The sequence below is a fragment of the Protopterus annectens genome, chromosome 9.part0 (assembly GCF_019279795.1).
Source record: "Protopterus annectens isolate FY-2018-M chromosome 9.part0, PAN1.0, whole genome shotgun sequence".
Taxonomy (NCBI): Eukaryota; Metazoa; Chordata; order Ceratodontiformes; family Protopteridae; genus Protopterus; species Protopterus annectens.
Window position 1 is genome coordinate 315,470,634 of NC_056743.1, and position 14,819 is coordinate 315,485,452.

General features: G+C 41.3%; 1 protein-coding gene across 1 annotated transcript in view; it reads left to right on the forward strand.

The window, feature by feature from the left end:
* LOC122811212 (transmembrane protein 178B-like) overlaps positions 1-13,069 on the forward strand; it is a 561,592-nt gene extending 548,523 nt beyond the window's left edge. The window contains exon 4 of the mRNA XM_044082900.1: positions 9,258-13,069. Coding sequence (XP_043938835.1) covers positions 9,258-9,502 — 245 coding nt within the window. The 3' untranslated portion in view covers positions 9,503-13,069. The remainder of the gene's footprint in view (positions 1-9,257) is intronic.
* The last annotated feature ends 1,750 nt before the right edge of the window (positions 13,070-14,819 follow it).

Below are 14,819 nucleotides of genomic sequence, written 5' to 3' on the forward strand. Positions count from 1 at the left end.
CCTTGACTACCTCCGAGCTTTCAGCACCAGAGACCTCCTGGGATCGAGACACTCTGGTCGGGTCCGAGATACATGGTACCTTTTCAGCTCTTTTGGACTGCTATGTCTCTCAGTGCCTATGCCTTTATAGTGTCGACCCAGGCTTCTGTTCCGGGGGCTGCCTCCTCTGTGCAAGGTGTGACTCTGGTTCTGAAGGAGTCTATTTCAGTTCCAGGCTCTTATCCCTCTACAGGGGGGCCAGCCTTCTGGATTATGGAGAAGGCATTGTCTATTGGAGACTCAGTCCGTGCCATCCCTGTTGGGACAGATTTCTGCATCTCCTCGACTTGAGCTACCATCAGTCTCATCCCCAAGACAGAGGGCACAAAAGTCTCAGGTAACACCTAACATAGTAGTCTCATCTTCAGATACTTCTCTGGGTCATTCCCCCCGAGGAAGTCCCTGCAAAAAGAAAGTGCAAGAGGAAGCACTTAGACTCTCCAGAAGAGTCTTTCACTGAAGATACTGATTTTGATGAAGGAAAAGGTTCCCCCAAGTCACCCCGTGATGATGTTTCCTTCAGGGACATCCTAGAACTCCTGAAACAGAGGGGTGGCTGGTCTTCCTCCCAACCTTCCTATACCTGGAGGCTTTTCGTGCCCAACCCTCTATTTCTTGGATCTCTCTGCCCACTGACTATCTCATTAAACTGATCAATCAGCAGGCGTGGAAGATGCCCGATGCCAATTCCCAAGAGACCTGATATAGTATTATCAGCCCTAAAGGAAGGAACTGCATTGGGCCAAAGGAATTCCTATTGATGCCACGGTGGTAGCGGCAGCCACCAGAAAGGAACTTGCTGAGGAAAGTCATATTATCCATCCTCCTAACAAGGAGTCTAGGATTTTGGATAGATTTGGGAAGAGAGTTTATGCTTCATTGACCTTTGCTCTAAGGTCCTTGAATTATATGGTGCACTTTACAAGACTACAGTGGGATCTGATCAAGTAGCTTTTGGATACACTCGAAGAAGCAGTAGCTGAAGGGGTACGAGATAGTTACTTCTCAGCTTGCAACCCTAGAAGCAATTTCTAATTCATCCATGAGGCTTGTTGCCCATGCAACTGAAGGGATGATTAGGGCAGTGGGTTTAGGCATAGCCATTAGAAAGCATTCCTGGATGCACTTGTGCAACTTTGCAGAGCCATTTAAAGCATCCTTCATCAGTGCTCCATTTGAAGGATCTTCCTGTTTGATCCCAAGGTAAAAGATACCCTAGCCAGATGTGAAAAGGACAGTAAGACCCTTTCTGTCATTGGCATACATTTCTCCACTCCTTAGAGACCGTACTCTAGGAACCAGAGGAGTGGGAGACTATGGTTTAAAAAATCCAAAGGGCCTTTCCAGGATTCATGAGGCAAAGACTTCTCCCAGGGCAGAGGGAAAAGCAATGGGAGATGCCACCCTAGAGGCAAACATGGTCCACAAAACCAGGGTTCTAAACAGACCTTCTCTGGAGCCTCCTAACAGCACTCCTGAATGAGTGCCTGATTGCCTGCCTCTGGACTTTCAGCTTTCTCAGCACCCACCTGTCTGACAAATGTTAACGGACAAATGGGTACAGGGAATTATATCCAGAGGTTACCAAATTCCTCTATCACAACCTCCAAAACTCTAGAAAAATCTCCCGGACATACCACCCAGTCTCAGGGAAGCAGCAGTTCTAGAAATTCAAAAACTGTTAAGCAAAAGAGTCATCCCACCAGACCAGAAAAGATCCGGATTTTACTCAAGATTCTTTTTAGTACCCTAGAAAACAGGAGACTAGAGACTCATCTTGGATCTCAGCCACTTCAACAAGGCAGATCAACAAACCAAATTCCGGATGGTCATGGTTCAGTCACCATTCCTGTAAAAAGATGAGTGGATGTGCTCTGTCAACCTCAAAAACGCTTATTACCACATAAAAATAGAAAAGAGCTCCAGGTGGTTTTTGCTTTTCCAGCTGGGAGCCTGTCATTTCCAATTCAGAGCACTGCCCTTTGGACTCGACCCAGCCCCCAGGGTGTTTACCAAATGCATGGCAGTGGTAGCAGCTCATCTAAGACTGCAAGGGTTTCGAGTATTTTCATATCTCGAAGACTGGCTCCTCACCACTGCCACCAGGCATCAGAACAGGTAAGAGATTACACCATACATCTCTGTACATCTCTAGGAATAACTATAAACTTCAAAAAGTGCACACTTCAACCCACTCAACTGGATTTCAGTGGAACTCGCTTAGACACTGTCTCGGGAATTGCATCTCTCCCTCCAAAAAGGCGACAACGTATAAGATCCCAGGTCAGTCAATTACTACGCAACGACAAGGTCCCAGCAAAATTAGTTCTTCAAACATTAGGCTCCATGACAGCAGAAACCACTCCATTTCCTTTGTCAAGGTATCACATGTGGATACTGCAATGGCTACTAGCATCCCAATGGTCACCAACCAATGTCTCAGCCAATTCTGATTACCAATCATTGCAAGCATGACCTGTTGTGGTGGCTACACTCCAACCAGGTTTTTGTGGGTCATCCTTTCATTCTTCCCAACCCACAGTGACCACAGATGCTTCCCAGACAGGGTGGGGGGACATTATCTGGGAAGGACAGTCCAAGGCATATGGTCCCAATTGGAGGCCAACTTGCACATCAATATACTAGAGATGAGGGTGGTGTTGTTGCAAGCATTCCAAGATGTCCTCCCTCTAGGAACAGTAGCAATTCAGATGGACAACATGTCAGTAGTCTGGTACATAAACAAACAAGGGGGAACCAAATCTTACCCGTTGTGTCGAGAAGCACCCAGTGTTTGGCAATAGACAATTTCTTCCAACTGCTTTCTCACAGCAATGCACATTCCAGGGAACTCCAATGTGATAGTGGACAAATTGAGCAGAACTATTCTCTTGTCTCAGGAATGGTTTTTCAATCCAACAGTAGTGAACAGCATTTTTCACCACTGTGGCCAACCTTGCTGCGACCTTTTTCCTCTCCTCTAAACAACAAGTGCAGAAGTTACTTTGCCCTAATCCCCCCTTGGGGGGAGTCATCCAGAGATGCTCTTCTCCATGATTGGCCTCCCGGTCTGCTTTATGCCTTTCCCCCAATTCCTCTCATTTCACACTTTCTGAAGAAAGCCAAAAGGACAGAAAATTCAGTAATTCTCATTGCCCCCTTCTGGCCTTGACAAGTTTGGTTTCCCTTCCTATGGCCTCATTTAATTCGGAAACCATGGATTCTGGACCCAGTTCCAGATCAAATGTCTCAACCGGAGGGCATGGTGCATCCGAATCTCCAAAACCTCAAGCTCACTGCGGGGCTTCTCCAATTCCCATGATTGCCAGGCATCCTTCTCTTTCCTCACCAGTCTGACAAATTATTATTTTTAATCACAAATCACCTACAAGGAGATTATACTAAAGTAAATGGGATAAATTTGCTAGATGGACTCTGTATAATGAGATAGATCCTTATTCCAGCCCTATCCACAAAGTATTAGATTTTTTGGCTTCACTTTACAAGTTGGGTTCCTCTGCTTCAACAATTAAAGTGCACCTTTCAAGTTTCCATATAGGACTGGAGAGTAACCCTTCTGATGTCACACAACTATGTAAAGCATTCCTAAAAGGTCTTTTAATGCTAAGACCTCATTTAAAGAACCTCTTCCCCCCTTGGGATTTAACTATAGTTTTTCAGGCCCTGACTAGGAACCCCTTTGAACCATCAGCAACTTGTGACTTAAAATATCTGTCTTGGAAAATCTTATTTTTGGTGGCTATCACTTCTGCCAGAAGAGTCTCAGAACTTCAGGCCCTATCGTGCAAACCTCCATACTTTTTCACAAATTTTTCAAACAAGGGAGAATATGCTTTCCATTTACTTGACATGCACAGACAGCTACATTTTTATCTTCACAGTACTAAAGTATTTAGAAAACCAAACCAACGTTTTGTGGCGTTTTCTTCTCTCCATCTAGGTAACCCAGTTTCTAAGGTTACCTTGGCCAAGTGGCTTAGAGACTGCACCACATTCATTTATCATTCTAAAGGACTGTACCTCCCAAAACCTGTTCATCCCATTCTACAAGAGCAGTAGCTACTTTTGCAGTCTTTCATGCCAGAGCTTCTTTAGACAACATTTGTGCAGCAGCCACTTTGTCTTCTCATCATACCTTTATCACTCATTACAAACTGGATCAGGTCTCAAGGGGACGAGCATCCTTTGGCTCTATGGTATTTAGGAATATTCTTCTGTGAGACCTCCCGAGGCTAAAGTAGCTGGGGACTCTGTCCCACTGTCAAGGATTGAGTAAATATTGACAACATCAGATAAAGAAGTTATGTCTTACCATAACATTCCATCTGTGTTGTCAATCTTCCCCGATCCTTGACATCCCCACGCTCCGTCCCCCATCCTGAGACTCTTAGTAGACCAAATTTAGCCATTGGCGGCTAGCTGTCCTTTAAGGATTCATATCTGGCCTCAATTAATCTAACTATCATGTATTCATGACCTTTTACGTCTGACTGCCACTCCTTGGCAAACTTGAGGTAATCTCTGTGAGGAGCATTATGGGTAGAGCCTAGCTCGAGAATTTGGAGAGTGGGAGCTGAAGTAAACGTCCATTTCGGTTACGAGATTCAGAACCAAACCCACTGTCAAGGATGGTAGAAGATCGACAACACAGATGGAATATTATGGTAATACATAACTTCTTTTTTTTTTCCTGTGTCTGTGGAAACTTTCAGTATTTCACTCCAGAGTGCAATGTGTATGAGTGCTGTTAAACATACCTGTCTTTACTGTTTTCTCTGCTTTATTTTCAACTTTTGACAGAAAAACATTGCAGAGCTTTACTGTATATATGGCTCTGTTCTGTGTTTTTTTAACATTGCATCACAATTTACCACAAATGATATTTGAATGTACTCTGGAGATTTTACTCTCTCTGACAAGAAGGCATAATTTAAATTACTATTTAAGTTATCTTGTGGCAGTTAAACATGGTTAAAGTGGGTGCAGCTAATTTTTAACATTGGTTTAGCACTCTGGTTGCTGTGGTGTTTGGACTTTGTGTATTGGAAATTCTTTAGTTGTAAAATAATTTTTAGCACTTGTGAAACAGTTTTTTATGATAATAGGACAGTCTGGCAGAGTTTAGTTGTGTGGGGACATTCTTATTACTACAAACTTTAAGTGCTTATTGTGATACATTATCCACCGTTAGTTTATTATTCTATCTTGCATTCTCTCCCACCCGACTTGATGGATCCCAGCTCTGGTACCCCCCATCAAATATGAACTTTTCAAACCCTCCCTCTGCCCCTCCCTCTCTTCTGTCTTCAAAATGCACATACCTGATAGAATTTTAAGGTCCAACAACCAAAATCTACTAGAAGTGTACAAACCAACCCGTCCCCCAGGCAAATGTCTTCTTTCACATGGCTTAGCATGTCTCTGGAACTCTCTACCTCCATCTATCCGTACTACCTCTAACCATTTTATGTTCAAAAAATCTCTTCATTCACATCTACTTTCCCAGTGGGAATGCTCTTGCTCCTACCCTACTTAACTACACTGAACATCCCCTTTTCCTCCTAGTCCTGCTTACACCCTTGATTTCTCCCCCTCATTATACATACCTCTTACATTCCTACTATAACCATCGAATGTGTAAGAATTCTCTACACTCTTCCTCTCACATGGAGAACTCTCTTTATGAAATAACTTTAGTAGAATTTTAAATTAGAATTTTGATTTTATGTATAATCCTTTTTAGTTTTAACACTGTTAAATTAATTGTAATTATTGTGCATTGTACTTGAACTTGTCTCCTTGAAAGTTTATAATGTTTAAGCATGTATAATACCTACTGTAATCTATATTGTTCTGGAGCTTTTCTCCCCAGGACTCCATTGAAAACGGGTTCTTTTTGGCCCAATGGACTATCCTGGTTAAACCAACTGCAAATAAATAAATAAAAATAAACAAAATAAAAATATGCCCCAGGCTATGGTTAGTGATTCTGTTGGGGCCACTGATAATCTCGCAGACCACTTATCTTTTGCCCCATATCACTCTAATGTAGCTTTGCCAGCCACTATGGAACAGGGATTAAACACATCTTCAAGGCTGTTCCAGTACCTGGAGCAGGTATTGGAAAACCAAACCCTTTAGGTTCAGGAGTAGTATGGGGTAAGAGACCCCTTCACAGACATAATACTCTGTCTCCAGATATTTTATCTAGTAGTGAAGTTCAGAAGGAAAAAGAAACAGAATCTATATCATACATCTGATTATAGCTGTTTATAAGGCTGATGTAGTTTCCTTGGCTAAGAGTGTTCTACAGACAGCTAATTCTAGTGGTGCTGTTCCCGTACATGACTCTAGTGTCAGTTTGGCTACAGACCTTCCTATTTTAGAGAATGATAAGGAATCTGATGAGGACAATGGTGATTTCTTAGCTGACACTGAGTCCACTCTCTCTGTTTCTTCGGGAGGTGAACCTGAGCTTAAGTCCGAACAGTTGTTCACTTTTCTTCAGATGATTCCTAGATTTAGTGATGTTTTTGCTTGGGAGAAGTTGGAAAACACCTCAGAGCTAGGTGTAGGGTACATGACCTTACTGAAGACAAGATGCCCAGTTCTGTTATCTATCCCCCATCTTCCAACAGCTTTGGATGATGATTATATACCTGCCTGTAGAACACCAGTATATGTCCAGCAGTCCCTAAAAAGGTTAACAGAAAATGAGACCTGAGGTTTCCTCTGATCTGACGGGTCTCTCCTCATCTGACTGCATGCAATATCCATGCAGATTGCTACAGGGAATAACTAAGGGGTCAGTATCCATGCAGCCTTCTACAGGGAATAACCAAGGGGGTCAGTATCCATGCAGCCTTCTACAGGGAATAACTAAGGGGTCAGTATCCATGCAGCCTTCTACAGGGAATAACCAAGGGGGTCAGTATCCATGCAGCTTGCTGCAGGGAATAACCAATGTCCTACATAAAATAGAAAACAGTGCTTCAGAACTAGCCCTACAAGCTTTCCAAGCAGCAACTTCGCTATGGCTTCCAGCCCCTATACTCATCCTAGGCAGTGACATACTGTGAAATAAGCTCCCTGCAGTCATCACAGACTGCAGACCTGTTGTGGAACAAACATATGTCTGCTCCAAGCAAAAACTAATCTGTAGGAACAGTACTTACACCCATCCTAAACAGTAAGTTGCTATGGGATATAACTCGTTGCAGATTTCAGCAGTGCAGCTGTAAAGTAACCCCCCCCCCTGCACATATATTATGCAGCATCCTTACTATGCTGCACAACTCTGCACCCATTCCACACATGAGCTCATTAATGGGGTAGTCTCTTCGCCCACATTCAAAAGCAACTCTGCTGTGGAATATAGCCTCAAGCATTAATCTCTCAAACAGACTGATGTGGAGCACAAATGTTGTGCCTGCCCCACAGAACATGCTAGTTGGTATGAGGTAGAAACTTTGCACAAATTTCAGACAGCAACTTTGCTGTAGGGTACAGTGTTCACCAAATCCAAGTAACCTTGAAATTAGTTAAAATCCGTGTACTCATCACATACAACAAATATGCTCTGGAGTACAATCCTATACCATTTTCTAACAAAAATGCATCTGTATGGAGTAACCATTCTCTAATTCCAAGCACCATTGTTCATATGCCATGCATCCAAATGTCTATTCTAAACAGCAGCTTTATTATGGAGCACACCACCTCTCTCACTCTAGACAATAACCTTAGCCACAGGGTATAAACTCTGCATTCAGTAGACACTGGCCATTGCTATGAAGTTTAATTCTGCAAGTAGTCCATATAACAGTCTAACTGGAGAGTATAACCTCTGAACACATTCTAGTCAATGGCCTTTCTGCTAGGTCATTCCTGCACATATTCCATATACCAGGCTAACTGTGGGATATAGCCACTGCAGCCATATATGATATTACCTTGAGAAAATTCTGTTGCTGGAGAGGAACCTTACTATATATTACTCACAGCAACTCCATTAGGGGTATGACCCATATACCTATTCAGAACAGCAAGCTTACTTCTGAGTACCCCTTTGCACCAATTTCAAGCGGCAAACACTGTGGTGTAAGCTGACATGGTGGTATAATCCCTGCGTTTCTCCTAAACAAGCAGTCCTATCACGGAACACATATTCTCTTTGACCATTCAGATTTAAGAGCCCAGATCTGTGGTGTACAGCTTGTTTTTCATCCTATGCATACCAACCTTGTCATGTGATAGAATACAAAAAGGTGCTGTGTGTTTTATCAAATATTTTTTTTCACATGCATGCTTACTGTGTTACCACATATTATCATGTTGTACACTTCATCGGTTTCCATTTCACAAGGAATGGAATACTGCACCTAGTAATGTACGAAGAACCTACAAAACACAGCATTCCTTCCCTTGTGTACATCATTTGACAACCTGACTGTGACTTTTGTAAATATTTGTTCATGTTGGTGTTTAGCACAAAGAGATTAACTGGTTTGCTCAAGGTCATACAAAATGCAAATTGTGGTGCATTAAAGATTCAAACCCTGGCCACAGCCATGTACCATACTACCTTAACCATCACACTTTTCTATCTTCTGTCAAGATCACAAAGGTACCAAGTCTGAAGAAGACATATTAATAGATCCTTCCTAGTAGCTACTACTCAGGGTTTAGAGAATTGCTTGTTAACTCCTGTGGTAAATTATTACTGCTTCATTAGTACACCAACTACAGCTATTTTCATCGATACTTTTTGGTTGTTCCCTCCTGTGGTAAATTATTACCGCTTCATTAGTACACCAACTGCAGCCATTTTCATTAATACTTTTCAACTTCCTAACCATATCGGCCTTCTAATTTTCATAAGCTGTAATTTAGGAAAGGAGTGTGTTTTATTGCTTTCTTCTCGCACTAGTCACCTACCACACACATGAATATGTGCATAAGTACTTGTATGGACTCCATATAATATGAGCAGCAGGTGAACATGCCCTATCTTTCTGTTCATTTCCAGGTGATTAGAACCTAAGCTGATAACAAGGCATTTTAACTCAGTGAGCTAATTGTGCAGGCCAGTAGTATGTATCCTCCTTTGTATATCAGAAGTACTGATGGTTGTGTTTCAACTCTGTTATATTAACTCTTGTTTTTTTTTATTTCTGTTTCTCTTGTCTCCTCTCCAGGTACATGCTGCATCATCTCCTTGTGCACATGCGTGGCAGGGATAAATTTTGAACTCTCTCGTTATCCTCGTCACATGTATGGACTCCCTGAGGACATTAGCCATGGATATGGCTGGTCAATGTTCTGTGCTTGGGGAGGGCTGGGACTTACTCTGCTAGCTGGATTTCTCTGCACACTAGCCCCCTCACTGAATACCCCTCGCACCCCTGTTCAAAAGCCTCGACAGGAGAATGGCATGGTTTGACCCAAGTCTTGCATTCGGTAGACCTTCTGGAGCAGTGGCAAAAAAATGAGGGGGTGGGAGTTTATTTGATATATGGACATTACCCCACCCTGTTCTTCAGAATCAGAGACAGTGACTGAAACTGATCAATCATATGAAAAAAGATCTGCCCTGTTTGTCAGGATACAAAGGAAAAATAATCAAGCAAGATGATTAACTAAAAATGGCTGTTTCAGATGAAAAGTACTGATGTTTGTCCTGGACTTGTTGTAAAACTGCCAATTAGCACAGACTTCCACTAAAGGAATAACTGTTTAAAAGTGGCATTTTGTGGAACATTTAAGCTGCTCAGTATTTCAAGCGGCCATGCTGGACGATCGATCATGATTTGTGAGTGTGTGCGTGTCTGAGTGTGCGTCTGTTTTTTTTTTTTTTTTTTTTTTTTTTAATCTAAGTGGCCTGTACTCATTCTGTTTAGTAATGAGTTCAACATTCTGCTTTGTCAAATGTGAAATATGAAAAACTTTTCATATCAGAGAACACTCACAGTTTTCTAACTTTTTTGATACTAGCGACAGATTGCCCCATATATTTCGCCTGATGACACTCTAAAGAGGAAGTCAGAGCATGCACCCCCACAAATGTAAATGAATTTCATGGTGCTGGGGGGAGAAAGGACTGCTTGATTTTCAAGGTTTGCCAAGGAAGGCAAGTACAAAAATTATCAGGGGGTATAGCTTCCTGGCAACAAACAGCAAACCAAGTTTTCTGATAATTGCTAAAAGATATCTGCATCTCCATTTCTAAGAGACAGACTTCAAAAATAATTTCTTTACCATGACATTCCAGAGAAATGCTGAAGCTGTTGTATATTAACTTGGCTTAGATCTAGTTGATTTGTCTTAAAAGCATTTTTTTACAGAACATACAGAAGGGGTTTGCTTTTCAAAACATAACAATTTCCATCAAATGCAGTTCTTTGTTTCCCAGATATATTTTTTTCAATGTTTTTACACTAATACCTTTTTACAAATGCATACAGACAACTTTACCAGATCAGGTATGTTTACTGAACAGCTATAATCCTTGGAGGCCATTTTATTAAGCGAAGCCCTTTACCTTGCAAACTCCTTGTATCTTGTCTTGGTAGTGTCTATCTCCACTCATTTCTTCCTGTAATGCAGTATTCTCTATTTACTGCCAAATATATCCTTGAGCCAATGGGGTGATTCAATAGTACTTCTAGTAACATATTTTGTGCAAACAGTGCACTGACATGTTACAGGCATGCCTGAACTGCAGGGTTTAGTGAAAGATCTACTACCATATGGCACTGAAAATGAAAGCAAGGCCTGTATTCTTTTGTAGAGGCCTGATAACCCCTTAATGCTATCAAGTTTATATCCATGTTACTTACTGTGGGTGTTAATACAGATGGAAATCTGGAATAAACGGCAGTGTTCTAAATAATATGAAAAAAATAAGAGGAGTACCTCATAATTCTTATCAAAATGTACCTAAATAAACACAGATAAGAAAAACTGTGTTTTAGTATTTCTGTTTACTCTTTTTCATATAGTCAGTTAAATTAGTGTGGGGGCTGGGGATGGTAATTGCAACACCATAACCTGACATATCCCTTTGTGTAGAGACTATTGTGCATGAGCTGCTGGTCTGATGGAATTCTCATTCTGTGTAAAAGCCACATTGTTGCCAGTAACATTCCAGGGGTCAAATAGTTATTTAAGTACAGGCCAAGTCTTTGTGACACTTTGTAGCTGTAGAATCTCCTTAGACTATTTAGATGAATAGGTAGCTTCACCAGTTTCTGATGATAGCCATCAGTGGCTAATTATAACCCTTCATCTTCATTACATCCTAATTATAGCCTTTGCATTCTGGTAAGTCTTTGGGGGAATTGGTCCTTGATTATATATAAATTCATTCACAAGCAATTAGTTGATCATTATCTTCCCAATCCTAGTACCGATCCACATTTTTAATAGTGTGTTTTAGTGTGAGATCCCGGTTAAGCTGGAAAATGTTTTCATCTTTGCAGAGTATTTTTAGTTCCCTTTGGTTGTGCGATTGTGGACTTATTTAAGTAAGGGAGCATACTAGTCCCACATATTGGTGGGGGGAGGGGGTTATTATCACAGCAAAAAAAATGCCAGTTGTGTTTTTCATTGTATGTTTGAATCTATTATTCTCAATCATTTTCGATATGTATGTTAACATCTGGCAGGGCAGATTCTGGAGCTGACTCCTCATAGCAAATCCACCCTTCAATCACAGCCCTTACTAATTGTAGTTTTTGTTGAGAACTAAGCCTGTAACCCACTGATCATCATTAAGAATACTTTATTACAGTTCCTGAGATACTGGTCTCCATCAGTTTTAGTTTGTTGTCCTCATTACTTTAACATACTGTCTGGACACAATAGCCCCCACCAACATCTGATCACAGCCTTCAATACAGGTTATGTTGATATAGTGTTAAATCAGGAATGCTGCATTTATGGTATTCAGAGTCCATCCCCCAGAAGCTGACAGCATGAGACATGACCAATATAAGAAAACTTATATATATATATATATATATATATAAGAAAACTTAAACACACACACACGTGTAAGTATAAATTGAGCCAGTTGGTAAACAAGTCACATGAGGTTATTCATTTGTCTACTTAAATGAGTACAAAGGTAGATAATGCAATGCTATATCTCAAGCTCAGAAAATCCATGGTTACACCTGGAGTTATTAATCCTTATGCATCTGGTTGCTGGTTCAAATGTCAGTGGTAGCAGTCCACCTTAAACTTATTGAACTGCCAAACTATGAGGTACATTAGGAGGAATCACTGGTGTGCTGGCTTTGTAAGACAAAAATATTGTATTCACCTGTACCACTGGCATTCCATGTTTAGTGGCAAACCCGGGTTGCAGTGGGAGTTGAGGGCAAGTAAGTGCTACCATACAGCTGCTCTATGGCACTCTTATAGTACTAATTGCCCTCAAAAGCAAAGAGCAGATTTCTTAAGACTCTTACACCAAACTATACATGCCAGTAGGTGAATTCGAAGAGGTGTCACCGCATATCTGGCCTTGCAGCATGGATACCTAAAAAATATACTCCAGAATACTACTACACCTATAAAAAGAAAGGCTTTTGCAAGCTGGGGTGTATGAGAACTATCCCACAGTATGTATTCAGGAACTGTAGCATAAGAATGAACTATTGAAGATGGCTGAGCTCTGCCCAAACAAACTGGTAAGGACTGAGAATGCATGTGGCAAAAATCATAGTAACAAAGAAGCGAGTATTTCATGCTTCTTCCTATAGCTTTTAGTGGAGTCTCACAGGGGATACAAAGATTATTATTATTTATACTTAATTTACACCCTTGTTTCTCTCTCTATCTCTTTATACCTATACAAATACATATACATCATGGCTGACATGGTAGTAGTTACCCCAATCTTTCTCAACTTGAATTTTAACTTCTTCATCTTTCGGCTGCTCCCATTAGGGGTTGCCACAGCGGATCATCTGTTTCCATTTCTTCCTGTCCTCTGCATCTTGCTCTGTCACACCAACCACCTGCATGTCCTCTCTCACCACATCCATAAACCTTATCTTAGGCCATCCTCTTTTACTGATACCTGGCAGCTTCATCCTTAGCATCTTTTTCCCAATATCCTCTGCATCCCTCCTCAGCACATGTCCAAACCAACATAATCCTGCCTCTCTGGCTTTGTCTCCAAACCTTCCAACCTGGGCTGACCCTCTAATATACTTATTCCTAATCCTGTCCACCCTCGTCACACCCAGTGCAAATCTTAACATCTTTAACTCTGCCACGTCTAGCTCTGCCTCCTGCCTTTCAGTTAATGCCACTGTCTCCAACCCATATAACATAGCTGGTCTCACTACCCTCTTGTAGACCTTCCCTTTCACTCTTACTGGTACTCGTCTGTCACAAATCACTCCTGACACTGTTCTCCATCCACTCCATCCTGCCTGTACTCTCTTCACCTCTCTTCCACTCTCACCATTACTCTGAACTGTTGATCCCAAGTATTTAAACTCATCCACCTCCACCACCTCTACTCCCTGCATCCTCACCATTCTTCTATCCTCCCTCTCATTCACACACATATATTCTGTCTTAGTCCTGCTGACCTTCATTCCTCTTCTCTCTAGAGCATATCTCCACCTCTCCAGGGTCCTACAGATCACAATGCCATCTGCAAACATCATAGTCACCTTGAATTTCAACACTAAACATATTTCTTCTATTTCACCAAATGGTCAAATTGGCTTGAAACAGGTTGGGTAGACTTCCACAAGCAACCATAGAAGGTTGTCCATAAATGCAGTGAAAGTTTAAGGTTAATGCTGCATGACTGACCAGTGAATGTCAAGGATAGGTTTTTAATTTCTGAATGGTGGCAATCAGAGGGTAGGGATGTGACTGTCTCTGAATATTTCTGTTCTTTTTCACCCAAGTTAAATAAATGAAAATAAGGAAATTATAATAAAATAGCAAGAGCTGTCATCAGAGGTTGGTAGAGCTTACTGTCTACCAGGATTACAATAAATTATGGAAGGTTATGATTAGAAGTTGACAAGGATCCTGACCCCAGGATTATAATGTCTGTGACATCTATGATCAAACATTGTTGGGCTTGGATCCCTATTTCCATGGTTTGTAATAAATCACTAAGGTCTGTAATCAGACTGAATGGGCTATCATCAATAAGACCTGCAGTAAATTACCAAGAGTTGTTATTGAAAGGTGGCAAGGACATCTGAAACAGTGGGCTGTAACAAAACAACAGAGGTTATTATACAAAAGTGGTTAAGACAGCTGTTTGCCACAGGACTGCAATAAAACATACTGAGTGCTGCAATAAAAAGGTAGTGGTGCCCGACCCACAGATTATAATAAAACACAAACAGAAGAGGTCAGAGATGGATAGAGACACACTATTCACAATGGCAACAGTAAATCATTGAGGGGCGGGCTCGAGTATGAGACAAGTGGGGACTATTTCCCCAAGTGATTGTTTAAGTCACATGTAGCTAGATAGACACTTCTGTAATGCTCACCCTGGAGATTACAGTAAAAGCCTTATGATAACAATAAGAGGCTGGTTAGGACCACTACCTCCACAGATGATTACTAATTACCTGGAACTATGACAAGAAGCTGGAGGTGATTTCTGTATCAAGGAATTATTGTAAGATGCTAAGAAAAGACAGGAGAGAACAGTAGGAACCACTGTCCCCAAGTATTGTAATACTTTACCTTGATCTGGGTTCAGAAGCTGA